Raw genomic sequence first — 24,571 nt, 5'->3', positions numbered from 1 at the left:
ACAGGCCAAGAGCTGCACAATGAAAGAAAGAGAAAGGTAGCACGTGCAGATTGTGCAAAAGAGAAACACAATGAAGAGACAAAGTTCTCAGCCCATCCAACAAAGTTGGGGCAGTCTCCATCGAGGGCTATGCACTTAGTCCAGCGAGTTTCTACTTTTTCATTCTGTCAGAAAAGTACTAAATAAAAAAAGTGGAACTCGTGAAAAAGTAGAAACTCGCTGGACTAAGTGCATAGCCCTCGATGAAGACTGCCCCAAATGAAATTAGTTGGGTTGAGAATTTTTCCAGCACCCCCCCCCCCCCTCATATATAGGATTTAAAAAAAAAAAAAAAGTATCTGGCAACACTGCTCTGGCACTTACCACCCACTTTTTTGTAGCATGTTTCAGAGCAGTTTGTGGTAATCTCTCTCTGATTAGGTAATGACTTTTTATTGTTGTTTTGTCAACCCTGTCTCTAGTATCTGTTCTGTGTTCCCTTCTCCACATTCTCCACACTGTTCTTCCCCTTGCCCTACATCCATTTACTTACTGTAATAAAATTCCCCCTTTCCCTACAAAAAAAAATTAAAACCACTCTTTATCTGAGTACAAAGTAATTAAGAGAGACAGACCTCAAACTGTTATCTGCCACTAAATTAAATAGGGGTTAAACATGGCAGTTATTTTATTATCCTTGCTACCCCCCCATGTAGTATTCAAATGTTTTCTGAGGCTAGATTAGGAGCCAGAGCTAGTATAGAATATTGGATGTCCTAAATAAATCTTCAGCTGTAAACTTGAAAAATAGAGGGGAGGCAGGCTTACATCTGAAGATTTGTTTACAACATCCAATACTCTGCACCAGCTCTGGCTGGGAGCTTTCCCAGGGGGGCTATGCTGTTTGTTCAGTCAAGGGATGGGCATTATAGAGGTGTGGGAGGCAGTCTGGGATGAGGCTGTGCTGTAAGGGGAGCAGATGTCTAGGAGAGAGGTGGGCTGGGGTGGAGCCATGCGTCCTCATTTTTGTCTTCACAAATATGGTAACCCTAGTCCTGCATACAGTAATCATAAAAATAAATAATAATAATAAAATAAAACAAGAAGAGAACTTGCACTATTGCTGTCACAATTAGTTCGGTTGCAGTGTCAGCAAGAGGCCTATATTTGTCAATTGTAGCCTTATAAACTGTATAACCTGTAACTTATTTTGAGCTCTTTGGGGAGAACAGGTTAGAAAACGAATTACATAAATAAATACAGTATCTGCTGATACTGTGTCTGGAGCTGGGAAAATGCATCTCGGGTCTTGGTCAAAGCCAAGATGGATCACAAAAGATGACCCACTGTTTAGCTGTGCTTTTACATAACTCGTATCTATAGTCAAAGAAAAATATCCAGCTTTCATTACTTTTCTTAAGCCAACAAATCCAGGGAACAGCTTTTATTTATTTAAGAAATCGTTGTAAAGTAGACCGAGCAGAAAAGATGACAACGCCAGAATGAGGCTTGAAACACACTGAGAGAGTATGGAACGCCAGAATGAGGCTTGATACGCTCAGAGAGCGAGAAAGAGACAGTGGCAGACTTTATTGGAACATGAGACAGAGGCTTGGTATTCACAGATAGACAGACCAAGGAGGTCAATTATACCTCGAGGCGGTCAGAAGGAACCACCAGGTGGAAGCTTAGAACACTCACTGGTTGAATAGCATATTGTCCTGTCGATGTAGTCCTGTTTGCTCCTGTGAGATGAAGGTGCTTCGGGTGTTGTTCCAGGCCGCTACCTTTCGTGAAACGTTTCACTTCGGAAATCGAGAAATCGCCAAGTGGTTCCCGGGTCACATGGCGAAGGGTGAGTGCGGGACTCGTGGCCACCTGCCCCACAGAGCTTTCTATATATGTGATGGGCAAACGCAGCTCCAGAGCCATTTGAAATGTAACTTAGACTCAGCGAGTTCCCTAGCTGCCGCTATTCATTGTTTCAATTCCGAGAACAATATCAGAAGCTTATTTTCTTAAGCTCTGAAAAGTCTGGATTTTTTGTTTGTTTGTTTTTTGAGGGGGGGGGGGGGCATTTCCAGCAAGTTGTTACAGCATAATAAAGTGCTTCACGTGCTCCCTGAGGTTCTGAAAATGCTGAAGAACCTGACAATTTGGAAATGCATAGATCACGTTACTGAAGAGAACGATATTTGGTGTGGACTATATAATTAATCCCCAAGCATTTAAAATATTTGGACAGGGAACCATGGATGTTATGTTTTTCTCCAGATTTAGAAATTTTTTTTAAAAAAAGATTGCCACCTCTAGACTCTATGATCACATAAACACATAGACATATTGTAGTATCACATTTCAGAAAATGTCTACTGTTAACCTGCTGGTGACCAGAATGGGATGATGTATCGTGGCTGTTTCAGCGTGGGACATTCCATTGCTGCCACGCTGAAACAGCTGCGCTGAATCGTTCTCTCCACCACTTCACATCACTATTGGTGTCTCTCCTCCTCTCTGACCCAGGGTCGTAATAAGAGGAAGTAGGGCTGTGGACCATCTCCCTTCCTAGATGCCATCTTGCCACCCCTCTCCACCCCCACCCTCCCAACCTCTTGAAAAGTTCACCAGTGCGAGCTGCATCTCCCACCCTTTGCTCGTGCCAGTGCTGCTATGATGCCCCCAAGCTCACAGCGAGGTGTATGAAGATTCATTGTTACCAATTCAGCACTGAAACAGCTGAGGTGAATTGTCCTAGACCCGCTGGAAACTGACTATAAGTAGAGTATCCTATTGGTAGCAAAGTAATTTCCAATGCAAATTTGATTTCCTACATAACTAATATGAGCCTATTGAATGTATTACTCTTGGGGGAATAACACACACACTTGGAAGATTGAATTTTTAAAAGGTCAAATTTATCCAAAGTGCAAAACATATCTCCAGTCAGGAAAGTACAGCTTTGTCTGTTTTAACAATAAGGCATTTAGTGACAGGTGATAAAAACTTTGTTGATGTAAAAGAGGACCACGTAATGGACTAATGTTGAAATTTGAAGTCTCTGCAAGTTCAGTTTTTGAGGAGACAATTCTCTTGAGGGGTCTATTTCTTCAGTCGTCTTCTTCCACAAGAGATTGGGATGAAGACAAACTCATATCACCGGGCAGAGATTGGTTCTAGGACATAATCATAGAAACTCCCTTGAAATTCTTGTGAATGGGATACTCGCCTCCAGGAGCTGAGCATGCAAGACCATTATTTGAAACATGAATTTAGTCCTGAGAGATCAGTCTTTCCTCTCAAGCCTTGCAAAGTAGTGTTTTATTAGGTCTTGAGGCAGAAGTTAGGGCTCCTTTTACTAACACAGCTTAACTGGGAACTGGGATTGAAATGCTGCTGCACAGGGAAATGGGGAAAAATGACAGACAGACAGCGGGAGGGAGGGAGACAGAAAGAAAGAAAGACACAGGGGCAGGGAGAGAGACAGAAAGACAGATAGAAAGGGGGCCAGAGAGAGAGTCAGCGGGAGAAGGAAAGGGGGCTGCTTTGGGGGGAGGGGTGTGCTTGGGGCAAACAGCTTTGCTCTGGGGAGGAAGACAGAAGGGGACATGGAGAGACAGGGAGAGGGATAGGGTGCTGCTTTGGGGGGAGGAGTGTGCTGGGGGGAGACAGAAGGGGCCATGAAGAGATAGGGAAAGGGGGCTGCTTTGGGGGGAGGTGTGCTGGGGACAGACAGCTTTGCTCTGGGGGGGAATACAGAAGAGGGCCATGGAGAGACATTTGGGGGGGAGGTGGGTGCTGGGGCAGACAGCTTTGCTCGGGGGGAAGGGGGAGACAGAAGGATATAGACAGCGGCCAAGGAGAGAGAGATAAAGAAACACAGACAGACAGACAGATCTATTCTAGCACCCGTTAATGTAACGGGCTTAAAGACTAGTAATAATAATAACAGTGCTCTGGCGAGCCAGTTCTCCAGGCTTAACCTGTTGTAGCCAGGCTATATTTCAAGCCCCGCTGTGCACCATCAGCAGAACAGAACCTTGGTTTTCTGGAGTTCCCTGTGTCCCCCCACCCCCCTCCTCCTATCATTTACTCTAGAGTAGAGAATGACACGGGGAGCGATCCCCGCAGGGAGCCGCGGTGTGGCTGCGGTTTGGCTGCGGGCTATGGAGACTCCATAGCCAAATCGCCGCAGACACGGGGACAAAAGTTTTCACCGCCCGCAAAAACGATGAAAAGATTTGTCCCCGCAGGCAAATGTACCCCCTTCTATGTACCGCTATTTACCTTGTCTTCACCGTGAGTCTTTGGTTCGGGACCGGGTGTCAGATTTTTTCCGGCGGCCATGTTTATCTCCGCCATGTGGTCTGTCTCCTCAACTCTCTACCCGACTTGCATGTTACCGCATTGACTCCGCCCCCTAATATACAGGCTCTTCATTGGTCAGTTCTTTTTGCTCAAAGAAGAGGACCAATCGCTACTGCCACACCTGATATTTAATGGGTTGTAGTGCAGCAGTAGTGATTGGATTTCGGAGCCGAGCCCAGGATTTGAATTTTGTTTGCAGTCGCTGCCTCGATTGGATTCACTCGTTTCACTGGGAGGAGCTGAAAGCCTGAAAACTTCGTCGGGTACAAGTAAGTGTTTAGATGACCGCCCAGCTAATCCTGCTGCTGCCGCCGATGCTCCTTCCCGGGCTAACTCGCCGCCAAAAATTTTGTTTGATGCCTGCCTTTTTTTGCCAGCATGCTTTTACTTGCTTTGGGCCTTCCTCGTTGCCGGATCCTGCCTACTTTCTATTTCCGCGAAGGCAGGACCCGGCAGCGAGGAAGGCCCGAAGCAAGTAAAAGCAGCAAGTTGTAAGCTTCCCTCCGCTCCGGGGCTCTATCGTGTGCGTGCCGGCTTCCCTTCTCTTCCCCCCCACCCCCCCTTCTCCGGGACGCTACTTCTGGTTTCGGAGGGAAGAGAAGGGAACGGGGAAGCCAGCACGCACACGATAGAGCCCCGGAGGGAAGCTTACAACTTGCTGCTTTTACTTGCTTCTGGCCTTCCTCGCTGCCGGGTCCTGCCTTCGCGGAAACAGAAAGTAGGCAGGTCCCGGCAACGAGGAAGGCCAGAAGCAAGTAAAAGCAGCAAGTGTAGTGGTATACCATTTGAGAAAAAAAAAAAAACGCACGGACGTCGGACCTGATTCTGCTTGCTCTCGCCACAGACACGGACCGACACGGACCTCAGATTTTTAAGGTGGTACGGGTTTAGATCCGCGAGGTCTTTCAGGTCCGTGTTTTACCCCTTCCCCAACCTTGGTGCTTATTGTGGTCAGCCAGGAAGAATGAAATCAAAAAAGTTAGAGTTTAGTCAAGCTGTGATTTGAACTTTATAGGCTTTTTTTTTTCATCCTTTAACTGGCAGGCAGAAGAATGCTCCATTTATTAATCTTGCAAAGTCTGTATGAAAAATTACTATTTTCAATTTAGTGATCAAAATGTGTCAGTTTTGAGAATTTATATCAGTTATCTATATTTTGCATTATATTTGTCTATTTTTATATAGTTTTTTCTGAAGTGACATTGCATATTTTAGTCATCTGTCTTGACCTCTTTGAAAAATGAAACAAATATTAATTAATATTTTCTCTGCATACAGTGTGCTTTGTGTTTCTTTTAATTTTGTGGTTACCATAATGAATTAATATTATATACAGTAGTGTACATGAAAAATGAATGGAAGAAATTGCATTACAATTAGAACTATTTACTATTATGATGGGGATGGGGGTCAGGGGTGGAGATTGGCCTGGGAAACTTGGTTGAGAGAAACACTGGTCTAGGTGACTATGGACTTCACTCAGTAAGGGCCCTTTTACAAAGCCACAGTAGCGATTCTCCCTTGGCAAATGCACCAAAGTCCATTTGCTGTGGCACAATTGCATGAATGCATGCCCTTAAAAATCAGATTTCATGGTAGCAGGTTTGCATTTTAACCCACTTGTGCAGATGAGAATGGAAGGAAGGAAGGACTGTGGAAGAAAGGAGAACTAGACTGAATCCAGAGATTGTGGATGATTTGTTGTTCATCCACGGGTTAAAAAATAAGGACAATTAAAAGTACAGGTTGTGTTTTGTTTTTGTATAGTTAACTAAGTTGTAAAGTTGTAAAGAATGTTTCCTTTATACGTTAATAAAGATAAGTATATAAAATCATACCTGTTTGAGGCTTTTATGCGTGCTGCGGTGACAGTGACGGGGCGGTGAATGGGATGGCAGTGGCGGTGACGGGGCGGTGAAAGGGGTGGCGGTGGCGGTGACGGGGCGGTGCAGAGGATAGTCGGCCGGGGACGGGGACAAATTTTTTCCCCGTGTCATTCTCTACTCTAGAGCTCTTGCATGCTTTGGAACAAACTGAAGGGGGAAGGGAGGAGGTTTCAAAATCTGTGATTGACATCTTTCTGCAGTATGCTCGTGAGAATGGTCAGAGTACCCTAAGGTTCAGCATACCATTTCTATCTATTGGAAAAAATATTATCAAGGTAAGAACTTAATTTCTCTTTGTTTTTTTGTCTTCCAGGGCTGAAACAAATGAAAGCTAACTTAAAGGAAGTGGACTGTATAATTGAAGTTCATGATGCCAGAATATCCTTCTGTTCAATATATTTTTATATTTTGTTACAAAAGGCCTTGTATTTGTAAGTTATACATTTGGAGTTAGAGCTGTCCATTCAAGCTGTTTTATAATAGTAGGCTTGCGATTGAAGGGGCAGAAGGAATTCCTTGCCACTTTAGGAGAAAGATGCCTACTATCTGTATATGGGTGGCATAGCTTCCTGCCAGCACAGTACTCTAAAATAATACTCATTCTAGAGCCTTAACATGCAAGTCTGACATCAATTGCACTGACTGGTTTTCACATGGCACTCAAAAGAAGGAAATAGTTTTTTGTGTCTTTTATTTTTCACAAGGCTCTTGATTCAGCAGCTGGTCCACATTGTAATAGTGACAGAGGTCAGCTAAGGATTGCACACACAGGAGAAGAGAATCTATAATTTGGGCCCCATGATTTTTTTACTGCAGAATTATTTCTTACTGCCTTCTCACCCTCTAGTATTTGTTATGCTATGCTCCCTATGTTCTAGCTTAGTAACCTGCTGCTTCTCTTTTTTGCAGGCTGGTTCAGGAGCTGCCACTGCTTTTCTCCAAGGTGTAGATGAGGCTGGGATTGGGATGGCATGAGGTCAAAAGGGTGTGACTGGCAAGACGAAGGAATATGAGATGTAGGAGGAGAGATGAAGATCAGGTCAGAATGAAAGTTTGGAAGGATGAGGAATAATGGAAAGGGGTTAGGTATGGCTAAGAAGAAGGGATTATGAGGCTAGGGAGGATGGAGGACAGGAAGACAGAAGTAAGAATGTTGAGACTGGGGAGAAGAGCAAATAAAGGGATGTGGCAGGAGAGGGAAGACTGTAGAAGGTTCATATGAAAGAAAAAGAGATTGGGTTAGGAGGCAGCTAAGAGAAGAAGCATTTTGGGAAGGACTTCTTAGGAGACAAAAAGAAGAGAGGGAAATAAAAACCCCAAAGAATTCATATCAGCACATCCAAAATCTGTTTTTCTAATCTATTTATTGATTTATACACTGCCTACCCTGTATATTAGCAGTATAATATAGTAAAAACAATAACAGCAATTAGAGCATTTAAAAAAATTGCTTTTAAATTGAACACTTTTCTTTTTTAAAGAAAATAATTTTGTGGTTATAGTTAAAGAAAAATATATAAGCTATGCAGTGATGTGAAAAAGTTTAAAGTTCTTTTTTTTTTTTGTTGTTGTTGTTGCCTCCTACTGATTTCCCTTATTGGATATGTCATGCTATCCCCCCTCCTTTTACAAAACCATAGCGCGTTTTTTGGCGCCGGCCGCAGCAGTAACAGCTCCGACGCTCATAGAATTCCTATGAGCATTAGAGCTGTTACCATCATGGTAAAAATCACACTATGGTTTTGTAAAAAGCAGAGTAAATGATTTATGACCTTTTAAACAAAATGTAATTCTGCATTAAACAAAGGAAATCCAAATAAACACATAACACAGGTTTAAAATTATTACTTCATTTGTTTAAATTAGTCAATATCCATATTAATCATGTGAAAAAAGTAACTGTCTCCTGAACTTTGATAACTTTAGCAGCAATAATTGAAGCCAAATTCTTTCTACAATTTCATATCAGTCACATTGCTGTTAGGGAATCTTAGGGGCCCTTTTACTAAGCTGAATGCTTGCTAATGGAATGTGCTAAATACTATGAAGTGTCAAACAGAAAAAAGTAGGGGAAGACCAATTCCAACTTGAAAATTGAATGCAATATAAAATCCTCGACGACAATAAACTAGTAAGAAAAAAGGTCAAGACTTTTATCCCAGGACAAGCAGGCATGATATTCTCACATGTGGGTGACGTCATCTACGGAGCCCCGATGCGGAAGCATTTTCAAGCAAACTTGATTGAAGATTTAAGTTTGCTCTGCTGCTCCACGCATGCGTGCCTTCCTGCTCCACTAGGGGGTGCATCCCCTCGTGGTCTCCAGTTCAAAATTTTCCGCGAGCCTAGAAGACGTGTTTTTCAGGCTCTGCCCCAACTGCCTTCTAGCACCGCGATTTTTTCTTGTTTTTTCACGATTAAGTCGCTGTGCGCGAATTCTTTACTCCTTTACTTGATTCCTGCTTCGTTTTCGACGACCCGGAGGCTTCCGGGTCCCCGTGGCCGCGTGGCTAATCGAGCCGCGGCTACTTTCGATTTAATGTCCCGGCCTCTGACCGGCTTTAAAAAGTGCACCCGGTGCGAGCGGCTTCTTTCTCTCACAGATCCGCATCGCCGGTGCATCCTCTGTCTGGGGGCGGCTCATCCAACCGACTCCTGACCCCAGTGCGCTATTTTCCAAAACCGGGCCCTCCGCCGAAGAAAAGCCCGCATGGCGGACCTCTTCACCCCGGACCAACCCTCCACCTCGGCCTCGGCCCCGGCCTTGACCTCGGCCCCGGAAACCTCAGCATCGCCTCGAGACTCGACCCCGAAGCCCTCGGGACAACAAAAAGCCTCGGCTCCGGGTAAGTCCCCTCTTCCCTCTTCAGGTTCTGTAACAGCGAAGAAGCCAACCTCGGGGACAACGGCGACGCATGGCGGAAGCCCCATGCTTACAGCAACGTCTAAGCCCTCCAAGCCTTCGGGCCGTGCCTCCACCACACGGGAATACTCTAATACGAGGTCGCCCCCGGTGGAGCGCACCGAGGCAGTGGACATGCCTTCGATGCTGTCCGTGCCCGTCTTCCAGGACCTACTCCGAGCGATGATCACGTCGGAGCTGTCCGCTGCAATGGCCCAGTTTCAATCGGCCTCGACCTCAAATGTGCCAGACCAGCCTGAGCCTCACACCGAACAACCTCGAGGAAAGGTGCGCAATCCTCGCCGCATCCCATCCTCCTCGGACTCCTCGCCGAGACGCCCGAGACGTTCCCCCTCCGCAGATCGCAGAGGGGCAAAACGTCGGGTTAGAACTACAGAAACCTCGAACCGCCGTACCTCCAAGAGGGCACGAGGTTCACCAACTCTACGAGGCCGTTCCCCCACACCTCGTACGGGACCACTAAGGGTGGCTGAGCTATCACTCTCCAACCCGCGCATCCTCCGAACTCCCCCTCGGACGCATTCTCCGAGGGAGTCCGGATCAAGGTCACCAATCCGACATCGATCGGTACTCCTAACACCGGCATCGTCTCCGAGGGGCTCCTCGAGACGCCGAAGATCGACAACCCCGGAACACTCTCACAGTGCTTCCCCAGTCTCGGAGCATGGATCAGAGCATGAACCTCGATACTCGAGGGAAGCCTCCTTATCCTTCTCCACCCGACAAAGGTCTCGTTTCCCGACCCCGCACGGGGCCCCGGGGACATCTCGCCCATCCTTCACTCGCTTTGTCCAAGACATGGGCCACGCATTGGACTTAGACCTCCAGTCCAACTCCAGATACTCTAAGGAATACCTGGCGGAGCTGGATATGCCATCACTGCCCAGAGAGTCCCTTCGCTTACCACCTAACCCGGTACTCCAACAGGCCTTCTTCAGGAACCTGGAGACCCCCTACATGGTCACGGCCGTACCCTCCAAAATGGAGACCAAGTACCGCACAGTACCTTACCCGGGATTCGAGCAACCACAGCTCTCCCACCAATCGCTGCTAGTAGAATCCTCCTTGAAAAAGGCTCACCCGTCCCGGGTCTCAGCAGCGGTCCCCCCAGGCCAAGAAGGCCGAACCCTGGACAAGTTCGGCAGGAGACTATACCAAAACGCAATGATGGCCTCTAGGGTGCAAAGCTACACTTTCACCTTCACATCATACCTCAAACACCTCATTGGACTATTGAGAGCCTTTGAGACTGACCTACCGGCCTCCCGGCAGGGAACGTTCGGCCTGCTCTTAGAGTCCCTCTCCAACCTGCGCCTTCATCTATTCCACGCGGCCTACGATGGCTTCGAACTCTCCTCCAGAGAAGCAGCCTTCGCTATCGCCATGCGCCGACTAGCTTGGCTGCGCCTGGTCGACATGGACCCCAACTTACAGGACCGGTTGGCTAACCTCCCCTGCGTGGGAAAGGAATTGTTCGATGACACTATCGAGGCGGCGACAAAACGCCTCTCCGAACATGAACGCTCGTTTGCCTCCCTTGTCCGGCAAAAGCCCAAACCGCCAGCGTCCAGGCCATACAGGGCCCCTCCGCGCCGCTACCCACAAAAGTCCACCCCTGCTTTCTCGCGGCCCCCACCCAGACGTCCGCAAGCCCACCACAGGGCCATGCCCAAGTCTCAACCGCCCGCGAACACCAAACCATCCCCGTCCTTTTGACGGGACACGCGGAAGGGGGCGGGCCCCCTCCGCCATAGTCCCAGGCCTCCTTCCCATCGGGGGTCGACTCAAAGCCTTTTACCCTCGCTGGGAACAAATCACGTCGGACGCATGGGTCCTTGGCGTGATCTCATCAGGGTACTCTCTCAACTTTCGGGCCATTCCCCCAGACAATCCACCAAGGAATTGCCCTCCCAACCGGACTCAGCTACCTCTACTCCTCTCCGAGGCTCGAGACCTGCTCCGCCTGAGAGCAGTGGAGAAGGTCCCCCCCGACCAACGGGGGAAGGGCTTCTACTCCCGTTACTTCCTGGTACCGAAAAAAACGGGAGACCTACGCCCAATACTAGACTTGAGACGCCTCAACAAATTCCTGGTACGGGAAAAGTTTCGGATGCTCTCACTACCAACACTCTACCCCCTGATCGACGAGGGCGACTGGCTCTGCTCCCTCGATCTCAAGGAGGCGTACACACATGTCCCAGTGCACCCCGCTCACCGCAAGTTCTTGCGTTTCCAGGTAGGGGACTGGCACCTACAATACCGAGTCCTCCCCTTCGGACTAGCATCATCACCTCGGGTCTTCACCAAGTGCCTCGTGGTGGTAGCAGCAACCTTACGTTCCCAGGGCCTCCAGGTATTCCCCTACCTGGACGACTGGCTAATCAAAGTCCCGTCCAAGGAAGGGGTTATCTCAGCGACCCAACAGACTATTACCTACCTACAAAGTCTGGGGTTCGAAATAAACTTCCCAAAATCTCAACTACGCCCCTCGCAGTCCCTACAGTTCATCGGGGCCACGCTGGACACGGTTCGCCTCCGTTCCTTCCTCCCCCCTCCGCGCCTGGAGGCGTTAGTAAGTCTGAGCCGAAGGATCTCTCGGCTGACCTCAGTATCAGCTCGACAGATGATGACCCTCCTGGGCCACATGGCCTCCACCGTCCATGTCACACCCTTCGCCCGCCTCCATCTGAGAATCCCTCAATGGACCCTGGCGTCTCAATGGCGTCAAGACCGGGACCCGATCGACCACTCCGTGACAGTGACTCCTTCATTGCAACGATCGCTCCGCTGGTGGGCCGACTCTTCAAATCTTTCCAAAGGTTTGCTCTTCCTCGCCCCACCCCACAGCAAGGTACTCACCACGGACTCGTCGGAGTACGCTTGGGGAGCCCATCTGGACGGCCTACGCACCCAAGGAATGTGGTCAGCACAAGACCGTCGCTGCCACATCAACGTGCTAGAACTTCGGGCCATCTACCTCGCAACTGTAGCCTTTCAACATCTGCTCCGCGACCGAGTGGTTATCATCCGAACCGACAACCAGGTAGCGATGTACTACATAAACAAGCAAGGGGGCACAGGGTCTTGGCCCCTTTGTCGGGAAGCCCTGCGCCTCTGGAAATGGGCAATCTCCAACAACACCTTCCTTCGGGCGGTGTACATACAAGGAGAACAAAACTGCCTGACGGACAGACTCAGCCGTCTTCTCCAGCCACACGAGTGGTCACTACACTCTCAGGCACTACGAGGAGTGTTCGAACGGTGGGGGACGCCTCAAATAGACCTGTTCGCGTCCCCTCACAATCACAAGCTGCCTCTCTTCTGCTCCCGGATATACTCCCCGGACCGGCTCGAGGCCGACGCCTTCCTCCTCAACTGGGAGGGAAGGTTCTTGTACGCGTTCCCGCCGTTTCCTCTGATACTGCGGACGCTTGTCCACCTGAAAACAGTACAAGCCACCCTGATCCTGATTGCCCCTCGCTGGCCACGCCAGCCGTGGTTTTCCCTGCTACTTCAACTCAGTGTCAGAGATCCACTGCCTCTGCCTCTGTTTCCCTCTCTACTGTCACAGGGTCAGGGTTCACTGTTACATCCCAATCTTCAGTCTCTTCATCTGAATGCTTGGTTTCTCTCCCCCTGACTGCTCTCTCCGTGTCTCAATCAGTCAAGGAGATATTGGAGGCCTCCAGAAAAACCTCGACGAGAACCTGCTACTCCCAAAAGTGGACCAGATTCTCAACCTGGTGCTCCTCCCACAGCCAGGACCCAGTGTCGGTCCCCGTCCCCCTGGTCCTTGACTATCTACTTCAACTATCTCATTCCGGCCTAAAGACCAACTCCATTCGAGTACACCTCAGTGCAATTGCGGCCTTTCATCAGCCCCTGGAAGGGAAAGCCCTCTCGCTCCATCCCTTAGTCACTCGCTTCATGAAGGGTCTGCTAAACGTCCACCCCCCTCTCAAACCTCCCCCGGTGGTTTGGGACCTTAACGTGGTTCTGGCTCAACTAATGAAACCTCCATTTGAGCCACTAGACAAATGCCATCCAAAATTCCTCACTTGGAAGGTAATTTTCTTACTCGCGCTCACGTCCGCACGGCGGGTTAGTGAGCTACAAGCGCTGGTAGCGGACCCACCCTTCACGGTATTCCATCACGACAAGGTGGTACTCCGCACCCATCCAAAGTTCCTACCTAAAGTAGTGTCTGATTTCCATCTAAATCAGTCCATCGTCTTACCCGTGTTTTTTCCCAAGCCCCACTCTCACCCAGGAGAAGTGGCGCTCCACACTCTTGACTGCAAAAGAGCGTTGGCCTTTTACCTCCAACGCACTCAGCCACACCGGAAAGTCCCACAACTGTTTCTGTCCTTCGACCCAAACCGGTTAGGCCACCCAGTTTCCAAACGCACCTTATCCAACTGGTTGGCCGATTGCATCTCCTTTTGCTACGCTCAGACTGGTCTCGCGCTGCATGGTCGAGTAACGGGACACAAAGTCCGAGCGATGGCAGCCTCCGTAGCCTTCCTCAGGTCCACACCTATCGAGGAAATCTGCAAGGCTGCCACGTGGTCTTCGGTTCATACCTTCACCTCCCACTACTGTCTGGACTCCCTGTCCAGAAGCGATGGCCGGTTCGGCCAATCGGTATTGCGAAATCTATTTGCTTAAATTGCCAACTTCCCTCCATCCCTCTTCAGTAAGCTTGGAGGTCACCCACATGTGAGAATATCATGCCTGCTTGTCCTGGGATAAAGCACAGTTACTTACCGTAACAGGTGTTATCCAGGGACAGCAGGCATATATTCTCACAACCCACCCACCTCCCCAAGGTTGGCTTCTTGGCTAGTTAAGTGAACTGGAGACCACGAGGGGATGCACCCCCTAGTGGAGCAGGAAGGCACGCATGCGTGGAGCAGCAGAGCAAACTTAAATCTTCAATCAAGTTTGCTTGAAAATGCTTCCGCATCGGGGCTCCGTAGATGACGTCACCCACATGTGAGAATATATGCCTGCTGTCCCTGGATAACACCTGTTACGGTAAGTAACTGTGCTTTATAGGATGCCATAATAAAGTAATGTGTCCATAAGTATGTGTGACAGAAAACCTGCATCTGTGAATCTAGATTTGATACATCTGTGTTTTGGCTATAAAGCCTTCTTCCAGAGTCTCAAGATCTAGACAAAGTAGGTATCATGTTCATGTATAGGCAAAATAATTTTTCAATGAATTTGCATGAATGAAGAATGCACAATGAGAAATAATACTGTGAGCACTGCAAAGCAGGCATTTTGCTTTATTACCAACATCTCTTTGCACAGAGGAGGATCTCTTCCCATGATTTCCTGCAAAGAAGCTTTTCCTTTGCCTCGTAATGAATGTGAAGATGATTGAGGTGGTCCTGTGTTGCGAGGTCAAACAAATACAATGCTTATATTTGGCTTAAGTGTGTTTGGTGCCTAGGCAGATAAGGTTCTTTGAATGAATGCCAAACTTCTGGATATTTCTGCCATATTGAGGGCTTCTGTGATATGATATGATTATTTTTTTATTTTGAAAGAAAAGAAATATAGAAATAAAGCAGGAAAGAAAAATAGCAGGAAAGTGGCAAGATAGAAAACTTTCAAACAATGTGACAGGAAGCACAGGAGGAGGCACCAGCACAGCGAGGTACCAGGAGAGCAGGGGCAATGAGCCGCGGAGGACGGAGACCCAGGTGCTGAGTCTGGAGATAGCAGGGCTGCGGTCACGGAGCCCCAAGAGCAGTGGTGCAGTGTGGGACTAGCTGAGTGAAGGGCCTTGCCTGTCTTTGCCCGCCAGAATGGAGTTCTGTCAGCCGTAAACTGTATGCTTGTGCCTGGTTGGGATGCTGCAGGGAAGGGGGAATGTTGCTCCCTACAGTCAGTTTGTCACGAGGATGGCACATCAAAGTGAGCACGGTAGCTGCGCTTCAGGAGAGAGGTCGGCCTTGAGGTCAGCTGACATGAAGTTGGTGAGCTCTGCAGTGGTTGGAGTGCTGGTTTTTTCAGATCCTGCCTTTTCTGTTTCTGGTCCGGCGATCGAGGGTCGGAGGTCCTGCTCGCTCTTTGGGGATGTCAGGGATCTGGTTTCAACTGCCGACAAAACCAAACCACAGAGAAACAGCAATATCAGCAGGCCAACAGTAAAGGAGCAGTCCTAAGACTGGTTGTTTTGGCGCAGATCTCTCCCCTGCCACCGGGAGTCCTGGGTCTGCTGTGCACCTTTCTTCTGGGGCTGGAGACGGTTTGATTGAGACTACGGGATTTGGCATCTGTGGATCTGCTGTGGCCATCCTGCCTTCTTGTCTTCAGCATTTGATCTTGACCTTGAGACATCACACAGCCAGAGATCCCGACGAGTCAGCCCTGCTGTCTGTTGGGCCTGTGGCTGTCGCTGCTCCAGCGGACTTCAATATCAGTTATGTCCTGCCTCCTCCTTGGCTGTCTTGCTTGGACTGCTTGGGACTTTGAGGTTTTGATTTACTTTAGTGTTATTCTTTTTATTTTATTATTTGAAATGTTTTCTTTACTATTTAATAATTGTTTTCTCAAACTTTAACTAGATTGTGAGCCTTCGGGACAGTTAGGGAATTTCCAAGTACCTAACTTTATTTTTATTTTATTTTATATTTATTTTATTTTATTGTAACCCGTTCTGAGCTTCTAGGGAGGATGGGCTATAAAAATGAACAAATAAATAAATAAATGTGGAGAGTCTTGTTTTCATGGCCATTTGACAGAGCTGAAACAAGAAAACTAAGGAGATTACTATGCATGTTCAGGATTTTACATTAGGTTTTGGGAGAGCATGTAGTGATGTTGCCTACTTGTGAGCCTGACTCAGTCCTGCTTGGCAACAGAAAATAAGGTTCTTAGAATTTCTTCCTCTCCAAAAAGGCTGGGATGTGCTCACACACCACAGAATGTTGTCATTGTGATCCTTGATCACATTTTTGAGCAAACAGTCCAATTGTACAAGAGAAGTAGGATAAGGGAAGATGCATGAAATGTATCAAAATAAACTTCCCACAACCCCCTCATCCCTCCAGCCATCAAAAATTAGGAAATACAAATATTCATTGACCTGGGGTGCACAAGCAAGCAAGTTCTTGCATGCTTGTTATTAATAAGGGGTATGAAGTGCTGGACTTGTAAGGAAAATCTAGTTTAAATATTAGAATGGATTAGTTTGAGGCTAAACTAGCTTTTGAAGTAGTACTATACATAACCTACAAATAGAAAGCAGCTTTCAAAATTGTTCAAGTAAATCTATTTCTCCCTCAATCCAGATAGAAGATTGCAAGGTCTTCCATAGCAAGCAAGCTTACAGTTGGACTGCTAGAAGGCATTTCCAAAGGTGTTTTAAGTTGGTGGAAGAATACAATGAAGGTTCATTTCAAATTAATTTCCACAAGTAAATCATTACCTTGACATACAGAAATAGCATTTTACAAAATTGCTCACTCCATGTGTGGAAAAACTTAAAATGCATGTGTCCTTTATCCATTTAAGTTTGCTAGCAGTTTGAAGAGGAATTCCTGTGCGCATGCTCAAGGAAATGTTTATACTTATGTGCATACATTTTATACTTTCAAAATGTGTGCATATTATTTCCTCAGGAAAAATAATCCACTGAAGTTAACTAATCACACGTCTGCTTCTGTTTACTTGGGATAATTTTCAAAATAAAAGTAAGGTATATGAGTACTTTCACTGACAATTTGGCAAAGTCCACATAGCTCAGGGGTTCTCAACCTGGTCCTCAGGACACACCAAGCCAGTCATATTTTCAGGATACCCACAATAAATATACATGAGATAAAATTGAATACAGTGGAAACAGTAATTTCAAATTTATCTTATTTATATTCATTGTAGAGGTCTTAAAAATCAGACTATCTTGGTGTGTCTCAGAGACTGAGCTGAAAACTCCTGACATTTACAGAAAGTATGCATATACTGTACTTTTCCTTAATATAGGGCATCTCTTACAAAGCCATGGTAGCGGCAAGCATCACCAATAAGAGTTCTATGTACCACATTTTGCTCTGAGGTGGTGCAACTCGTAAGGTGGATATATAAATAAAATTAATTTGAGCTTTCTCTGGCCCCCCAACTGCGTTCTTTGTTCACTGAATTCTTCATGCTAGCACGGCACAGGATGATATTTGCCTCTCATGCGTGATATATCACTGACTTCATAAGAAAATTCCATCTGATAAGCTGTGCAACGAGGAAAAGAAACAAAATAAATGGAAGTAAATCCGTAGCCATGAAACTCTGGGCACTATTGAAAACACCCATTTTCACTTGTTACATTTCTTTAACTGTGTCACATCCCACTTTCTGGTCGTAATCCTCTATTTCATGAACACCTGGGAATCAAACCTCACTTACTTGTATTGAATAAAATGGACTTGGCTGATCTCACCGAGAATGAGGTATGGCAGTGTCTAATTTAGAATGCCCTGTTATGTGATTTCTTGTAATAGAGTAGATGATACCAAAAAAAAGGTCAATGTAACCATGCTGCCAGGGAATATGTCCTGTCAACCATAGATCATGACTTTGTATGTAAGAAATGCTAGCTTAGGGCCTCTTCTATCAAACTGCGCTAGCAGTTTTTAGCGCAGAGAGCCACGCTGAATGGCCCATGATGCTCCCGACGCTCATAGGAACACTTATGAGCGCCGGGAGCAGCGCGGGCCATTCAGTGTGGCTCGCCACACTACAAACTGCTAGTGCAGTTTGATAGAAGAGGCCTTAAGTCTTTCTTATGCTAACATTTTAATCATCTGATTGTTTCTGTGGCCTACTTGAACAAGTCTCTAATATGTGACTCTTCTGCTGAATCAGCTGTGTTTCTGTCATTTGCCAACATCAGACTTCATCTTCTAGGCCAGTGGTTCCCAACCCTGTCCTGGAGGACCACCAGGCCAATCAGGTTTTCAGGCTAGCACTAATGAATATGCATGGAGCAGATTTGCATGCCTGTCACTTCCATTATATGCAAATCTCTCTCATGCATATTTATTAAGGCTAGCCTGAAAACTCGATTGGCCTGGTGGTCCTCCAGGACAGGGTTGGGAACCACTGTTCTAGGCCACCTACTTGGATTGCTAAGTATACCGGTTTCTCTATTTAGTTCAAACCCAGCTGTCTTTCTTTCCGTGTCTAACCACAAAGCTCTGTAATAATTTAAATAGCTATCAACACTACATCCAAGTTTATTAAAATTTGATATACCATTTAAAACTTGTCAAAGCAATGTACATTACATTTAAAAATATAAAAGTTGGGAAAACATAATTAATACTTAAGACAGAGACAAGACATACTGAAACACATAGGAACGAGTGGCAGAACTACAATCATTTATAGGAAAGAAGGAAAAAGGGATAACACAATGGGGGAGGGAAGCTATTCTCTTCCTTTATTTATTTATTTTTGAGAGTAATCAGTGGTCTAGGACGGAAAAGATATCATATGTCCTTTAAATAAAAAAGTTTTTAAGTTTGTTTTAAATTTATCAGTGTTTTCTTCCTCTCTGAAATAGAATGGTAATGAGTTCCAATGTACGGGTGCTACCTAAACTGTGGTTCAGGATCCCAAATGAGGTTGTAAAACCCACATTTGGGATCATGGCTTTGGTGGGCACCATTATTCTGCACCTCTGGGAGTTATACAGTCTTATTTGGCCACTATCATGGAGTCGCAGTCACAAAGAGACTGGTAGGCACTGCCAAGTTCATTGAGCCTTTTTGGATAGTAGTGCTTCTCTCAAAAGGGAGGCGCGAGGTACAACAAACAAAGCATGCCAAGTATATTAAGAAGATTCAACATGGTCTTGTTTTGGTGATAATTACTCCTTAGACAATGTTGTGCTACGTACTACTCCAAAAATATATAGGCTGCTGCCAGAATCACAAGTCCAAAATCTCATTCATTGAATTAAATTCCTTGAACAATTTATAGTGGATCTCAAGTGTTCACAGTTATATCACCACTAGAACAAGTCCTGGTGTATCTTGTGAACTATCATCGGTCCACTAAATTATTTATTACACTGTTTAATTTAATTTTTATCTCTTTTTTTCATATTATACCATACACTAAGCTTATTTAACTTAAATAATCTTCCTATATCAATATTGTAATAGTACTTAGCTCGGGTATAGATGTGATAAAGAGAGCGAAACGGAGATCTTCCGTCATTTCCAGATGGCTGGGTAGTACATCTATACCCGAGCTAAGTACTATTACAATATTGATATAGGAAGATTATTTAAGTTAAATAAGCTTAGTGTATGGTATAATATGATTTAAAAAAAAGATAAAAGTTAAATTAAACAGTGTAATAAATAATTTAGTGGACCGATGATAGTTCACAAGTTAATTATACGCTGGGACTTGTTCTAGTGGTGGTATAACTGAACACTTGAGATCCACTATAAATTGTTAAAGGAATTTAATTCAATGAATGAGATTTTGGACTTGTGATTCTGGCAGCAGCTTGTTTTAGTGATGACATCTGCCTCGGGAATCAATCAACCTCAAAGGCAGTGGAGCAAATAAAACAATATGCTATTTCAGATGTATTGGCACACGGCAACAGTCAGTGTTCACTGGTTATCTGGCACATAAAGCAAGATTGCTCTCAAGCCTCAAAAGACTAGGAAGGTTGATTAACTCCTGAGGCAGGTGTCATTGCCAAAACATGGCTGTATCAATTCTTCTTAATAAAGTGCTTCATTAACATACTTAGCATGCTTTGTCATACCTCACTCTTCCTTCTTTGGTGTTGCAACATTAGTGAGGTTTGTTGGCTTTTTCTCCTTTCCTGTAATACTTCTTACCATATCCCATTGCTTTTTTTCAAAGTTCTAGAACCTTCTCTACATATTATGGTTTGGAGAAACTACTGATTATATGCCATATCTCATTAAATTTTCTAATAACCCATCTTTGAACCTAAGAAATAATGATATTTTTCGGTATCCAGTTATTAGGAACATTTAGATACAATAGAACTTTTTAATTCCACATGGGCATATCAAGCAGCAAAACTGGAAAGCATTACCAACTAATATTAACCAGCAATCTAGTTTTAAATGTTTCAAAAAAGACCTAAAGACCTATCTTTTCAAGAATTTGTTACGAATGATTCCTAAATATTGTAATACTTGTTTTTAATTTGTATCACCATAATTACTTATGTAAACCGCTATAAACCTCATGGAGGTATTGGCGGTATATAAATAAAGATTGTATTGTATATGGGGGAAATTCTATAAATAGTGCCAAAAAGTAGGCAGTAATCAGGAGTTTCTCCAAACCGTAATATGTGGCATATAATCTGGCTTTTGAGCGTTTGCAAAAAATTAAGTTATAACAGTATAATTTAGTTGTCTTTATGGTGATCACTTCTCAAATCTACAGTGAAAACATGGTTCATTAGGATAGATTTGTGTCTATATATTCGGGAATAGGAAGGGGGGGTGACAAAGGAACATTTTGTTGCATTGCTTGATGAGTCCATTACCTTGTCAGTGTTATATAAATGCATTATCTGCATCATATAGAAGAAGTTTGCAGCTCAGAATTCTGGTTCCTGCTGTGATGCAACTGGAGAAAGAGAGACCTTTTTAACTCTTTACATTTTAGGTCATAATAAGATATTTGTGTAGCTGAACTCAAAAGGAAATAAATGAAAGCCATTATTTCTAACTTTTCCTCTCCTTTACAAAGCTATGCTAGCCGTGACGGTAACAGCTCGGACACTCATAGGAATTCTATGAGCGTTGGAGATGTTACCGCGGTGGCCAGCGCTAAAAACGTTAACGTAGCTTTGTAAAGGAGGGGGGTTGTATTTTCTCCCCTGTATAGTGTAATGTGTCATCAGTTGATTCCTCTGTACTAGGGTGGTCCAAAAAATTAATACATTTCATTTTTCCACAAGGCTAATTTTATGCCTTTATATAAAAATGAAAACCACTAATTTTTACTTAAACAAAGTTTAGGGGTTGCACCACCTCACTGTTTTTTGTTTGTTTGTTTTTGTTTAAGCTACCGCTAAGCTTAACAGTATATTGTAATTCTTGCTCACTCGACAAATATAATCAGTGGTCTATGACATGAGCCGCCTTTGATGCAGATCTTGTTTGACGAACTTGCTGCACTTCTTCGAGGGAGTAAACAGGCAGATAGATAAGGGCGACCTGGTCGACATTGTATATCTGGATTTTCAGAAGGCGTTCGACAAGGTTCCACATGAACGACTACGAAAAATTGCGAGCCATGGAATTGAGGGTGAAATACTCATGTGGATTAAAAATTGGCTGGAGCATAGGAAACAGAGTGGGAGTAAATGGACAATACTCGGACTGGAAGAGCGTTGCCAGTGGATTGCCGCAGGGCTCGGTGCTTGGACACGTGCTCCTCAACATCTTTATAAACGATCTGGACATTGGTATAATGAGTGAGGTGATTAAATTTGCGGACGATATGAAGTTATTCAGATTAGTGAAGACATAGGGGGATTGTGAAGATATGCAACATGACATAATCAAGCTCAAGAAATGGGCATTGACATGGCAAATGAGGTTCAATGTGGATAAGTATAAAGTAATGCATGTTGGTAACAAAAATCTCATGCACAAATACAGGTATGTCTGGGGCGGTACTTGGAGAGACCTCCCAGGAAAGAGACTTGGGATTTCTGATTGACAAGTTGATGTGTGGCGGTAGTAGCGAAAAGGGCGAACAGAATGCTAGGAATGATTAAGTAGGGGATCACGAACAGATCGGAGAAGGTTATCATCTCGCATGAGGCCATGGTGCGCCCTCATCTGGAGTACTGCGTCTAGCACTGGTCGCCATACATGAAGAAGGATATAGTACTACTCAAAAGGGTCCAGAGAAGAGCGACTAAAATGGTTAAAGGGCTGGAGGAGAGATTGGAGAAATTGGGCCTCTTCTCCCTTGAAAAGAGGAGACTGAGAGGGGACATGATTGAAACATTCAAAATACTGAAGCAGATAAAGACAGATTGTTCACCCTCTCCAAGGTAGGGAGAACAAGAGGGTACTCTCTAAAGTTGAAAGGGGATAGATTCCGTATAAACGTAAGGAAATTCTTCTTCACCCAGTGGTAGAAAACTGGAACGCTCTTCCGGAGTCTGTTATAGGGTAAAATGCCCTCCAGGGATTCAAGACAAAGTTGGACAAGTTCCTGCTAAACTGGAATGTATGCAGGTGGGGCTGGACTCATTTAGAGCACTGGTTTTTGACCTGGGGGCTGCCACGTGAGTGGACTGCTAGGCACGATGGACCATTGATCTGATCCAGCAGCGGCAATTCTTATGTTCTTTTGGTGGTTGGCTACTTGCCAAAGAATAAATTGCTTCTGTAATTCATCATTTTTTAAAGTATCATATTTTTCAATGGGGCTTATCCCTCTTTCTGCTGCATCATTAATAACAGTCAGTTTGGATGCCCAACTCCAAGGTTCCTTGAAAACAGTCCACTCTGTGGGATGTTTCTTCAGGAATATTTTCACTTTTATTGATCCTCCTTCAATCAAGAGATCAAAAAATGACTGTGTTCTCTGTGTTACAAGACTTTCAAAGGTCACAAGTTCCATTTCATCTAAAATCATAAGATGGAATGTCTGGCAACAGTGGATGCTGTAAGTTTTACACCATTCGTAGCTTTATTTCTGGTGCAATTCTGTCATCAAAAAAGGAAAGTGCTGCTATGTGCTCAGCAACCATAGATGTCTGCAACAGTTTTATTTGTTTAGTTTCTTCAACTCCTAATGCAAGAGTCTATGTATTATTTTGGTGTCCTGGCTCAACCCCATACCACCATTGACTCACATGCCAACTTGTAGCTGTCCGGTAAAGGTTTTCCTTCATCATAATGATGAAAATTGATCAGTTGAACATCCAATCTATGTGGCAGTCTAGCAGTTGACAGCTGACAGACTGGAAACCTGGAATAACCTTGCAGAGACAATCGGAATGGAACCCAACTATACCTCATTTCAGAAGAAATTGAATTCCCTTCTATTTGATAACTGAACTCTCTTCAACAAATTATCTCTACATGAACACTCAGTAATCTCTTGATATTGACCAGGCTTCTGTCTCTCTATTTCCTATATATTCTCCCCTTCTTCCTCCAATTCCCCCTCCATGTCATAAGTATCCTTTTCTCGTTACACTGTAAGTCGCCTTGAGCCTGCATAGGTATGCGCGATGCACAAATACTAGATTAGATTAGACTGACTTCCCAAGGAGGCAGTTTTTGGGTGCAGATCGCAAACTAGACAACGCCATACAAACTAATTATGTGCAATCATCTACATACACAACATACAAGCAAACAGTGCATGCTAGGGTAACCTCTAAATGTTGTTTAATCATGCTGAAATTTGACACATGAGCAAGACATACCAAGTGGACAAAAATAAGCCATGTGGAGTCAGGGTTTGACAAGGTTAATTTTATTTTGCATACTATCATGGGCCACTCTACTCTCAATGTACAGGATAATTCTTGCTAGTTAATTGACTAATTTTTTTTTCAGAGAATTTTGAGACGTTTGACACATCAGCATGTCAAGAATGTTATTTTTACTGATTGTACTAAAGATGAAAATGTAAGGAAGGTAAGGTTTGTTGTTGTTTTTTTTTTCGTTCTCATGCATTCTTCTAGCAGCATTGCTTTCTTTGTACAGGTTTCCACCTCATTAAGATAGTTCTTTGCAGTTCTTGATATGCTGTAAATATTAATGCTGTCTTTTACAATGCCATGGTAGAGGTTTTTACCACAGGCTGGCGAGGTAAATGCTCTGATGCACATAGAATTCCTATTAGCGTTAGAGCATTTACCTCGCTGGTCTGCAGTAGAAACCTCTACCACAGCTTTGTTAAAGGAGCCCTAAGACATCTATAGGATTATTCAGTGATAAATACCAAACATATTTTTCTTGTTTATTTTTTTCCAATAAAATGTATGTATTTTATGTTTTTTTTACTGAAACCAGTTTTGGAAAGGTTGAAGTTATGAGAAGCGAGATTAATTTGAGGTGATATTTTTCCTCTGATCTCATTCCAGATAAATTAGTCAGTAGTACTAAGTAATTGGATAATGCTGCTTTTTCAGAATGTTTTTACAGTTGAATTCAGTTCCTCTCCGATACATAATTAAAGAGTAACGGCTGCATTACACTCAGTTTATTGATATCTTCATTGAGAGATAAAACCCAAGGTTATTGAAATCACTTGGACAATAGCTCTCTTGTGTTACTAGCTAAAGCAAAGACTGGAAAGGAACAGATTTTAGCATGAAGAAATCACTAAATTTTCATAAATAACACGGAAGAAAAGATGAAATAAG

At 44.6% G+C, this 24,571-nt stretch overlaps 1 protein-coding gene across 1 annotated transcript in view; it reads left to right on the top strand.

Annotated features, from left to right (window-relative positions):
* Positions 1-1,536: 1,536 nt before the first annotated feature.
* MTG1 (mitochondrial ribosome associated GTPase 1) overlaps positions 1,537-24,571 on the top strand; it is a 71,368-nt gene continuing 48,333 nt past the window's right edge. Inside the window, exons 1-4 of the mRNA XM_033943167.1 lie at positions 1,537-1,834; positions 6,544-6,608; positions 17,508-17,612; positions 23,760-23,840. Of these exons, the coding sequence (XP_033799058.1) occupies positions 1,732-1,834; positions 6,544-6,608; positions 17,508-17,612; positions 23,760-23,840 (354 nt within the window). The 5' untranslated portion in view covers positions 1,537-1,731. The remainder of the gene's footprint in view (positions 1,835-6,543; positions 6,609-17,507; positions 17,613-23,759; positions 23,841-24,571) is intronic.

The sequence above is a fragment of the Geotrypetes seraphini genome, chromosome 4 (assembly GCF_902459505.1).
Source record: "Geotrypetes seraphini chromosome 4, aGeoSer1.1, whole genome shotgun sequence".
Taxonomy (NCBI): domain Eukaryota; kingdom Metazoa; phylum Chordata; class Amphibia; order Gymnophiona; family Dermophiidae; genus Geotrypetes; species Geotrypetes seraphini.
This window is presented reverse-complemented; position numbering and strand designations above follow the sequence as displayed.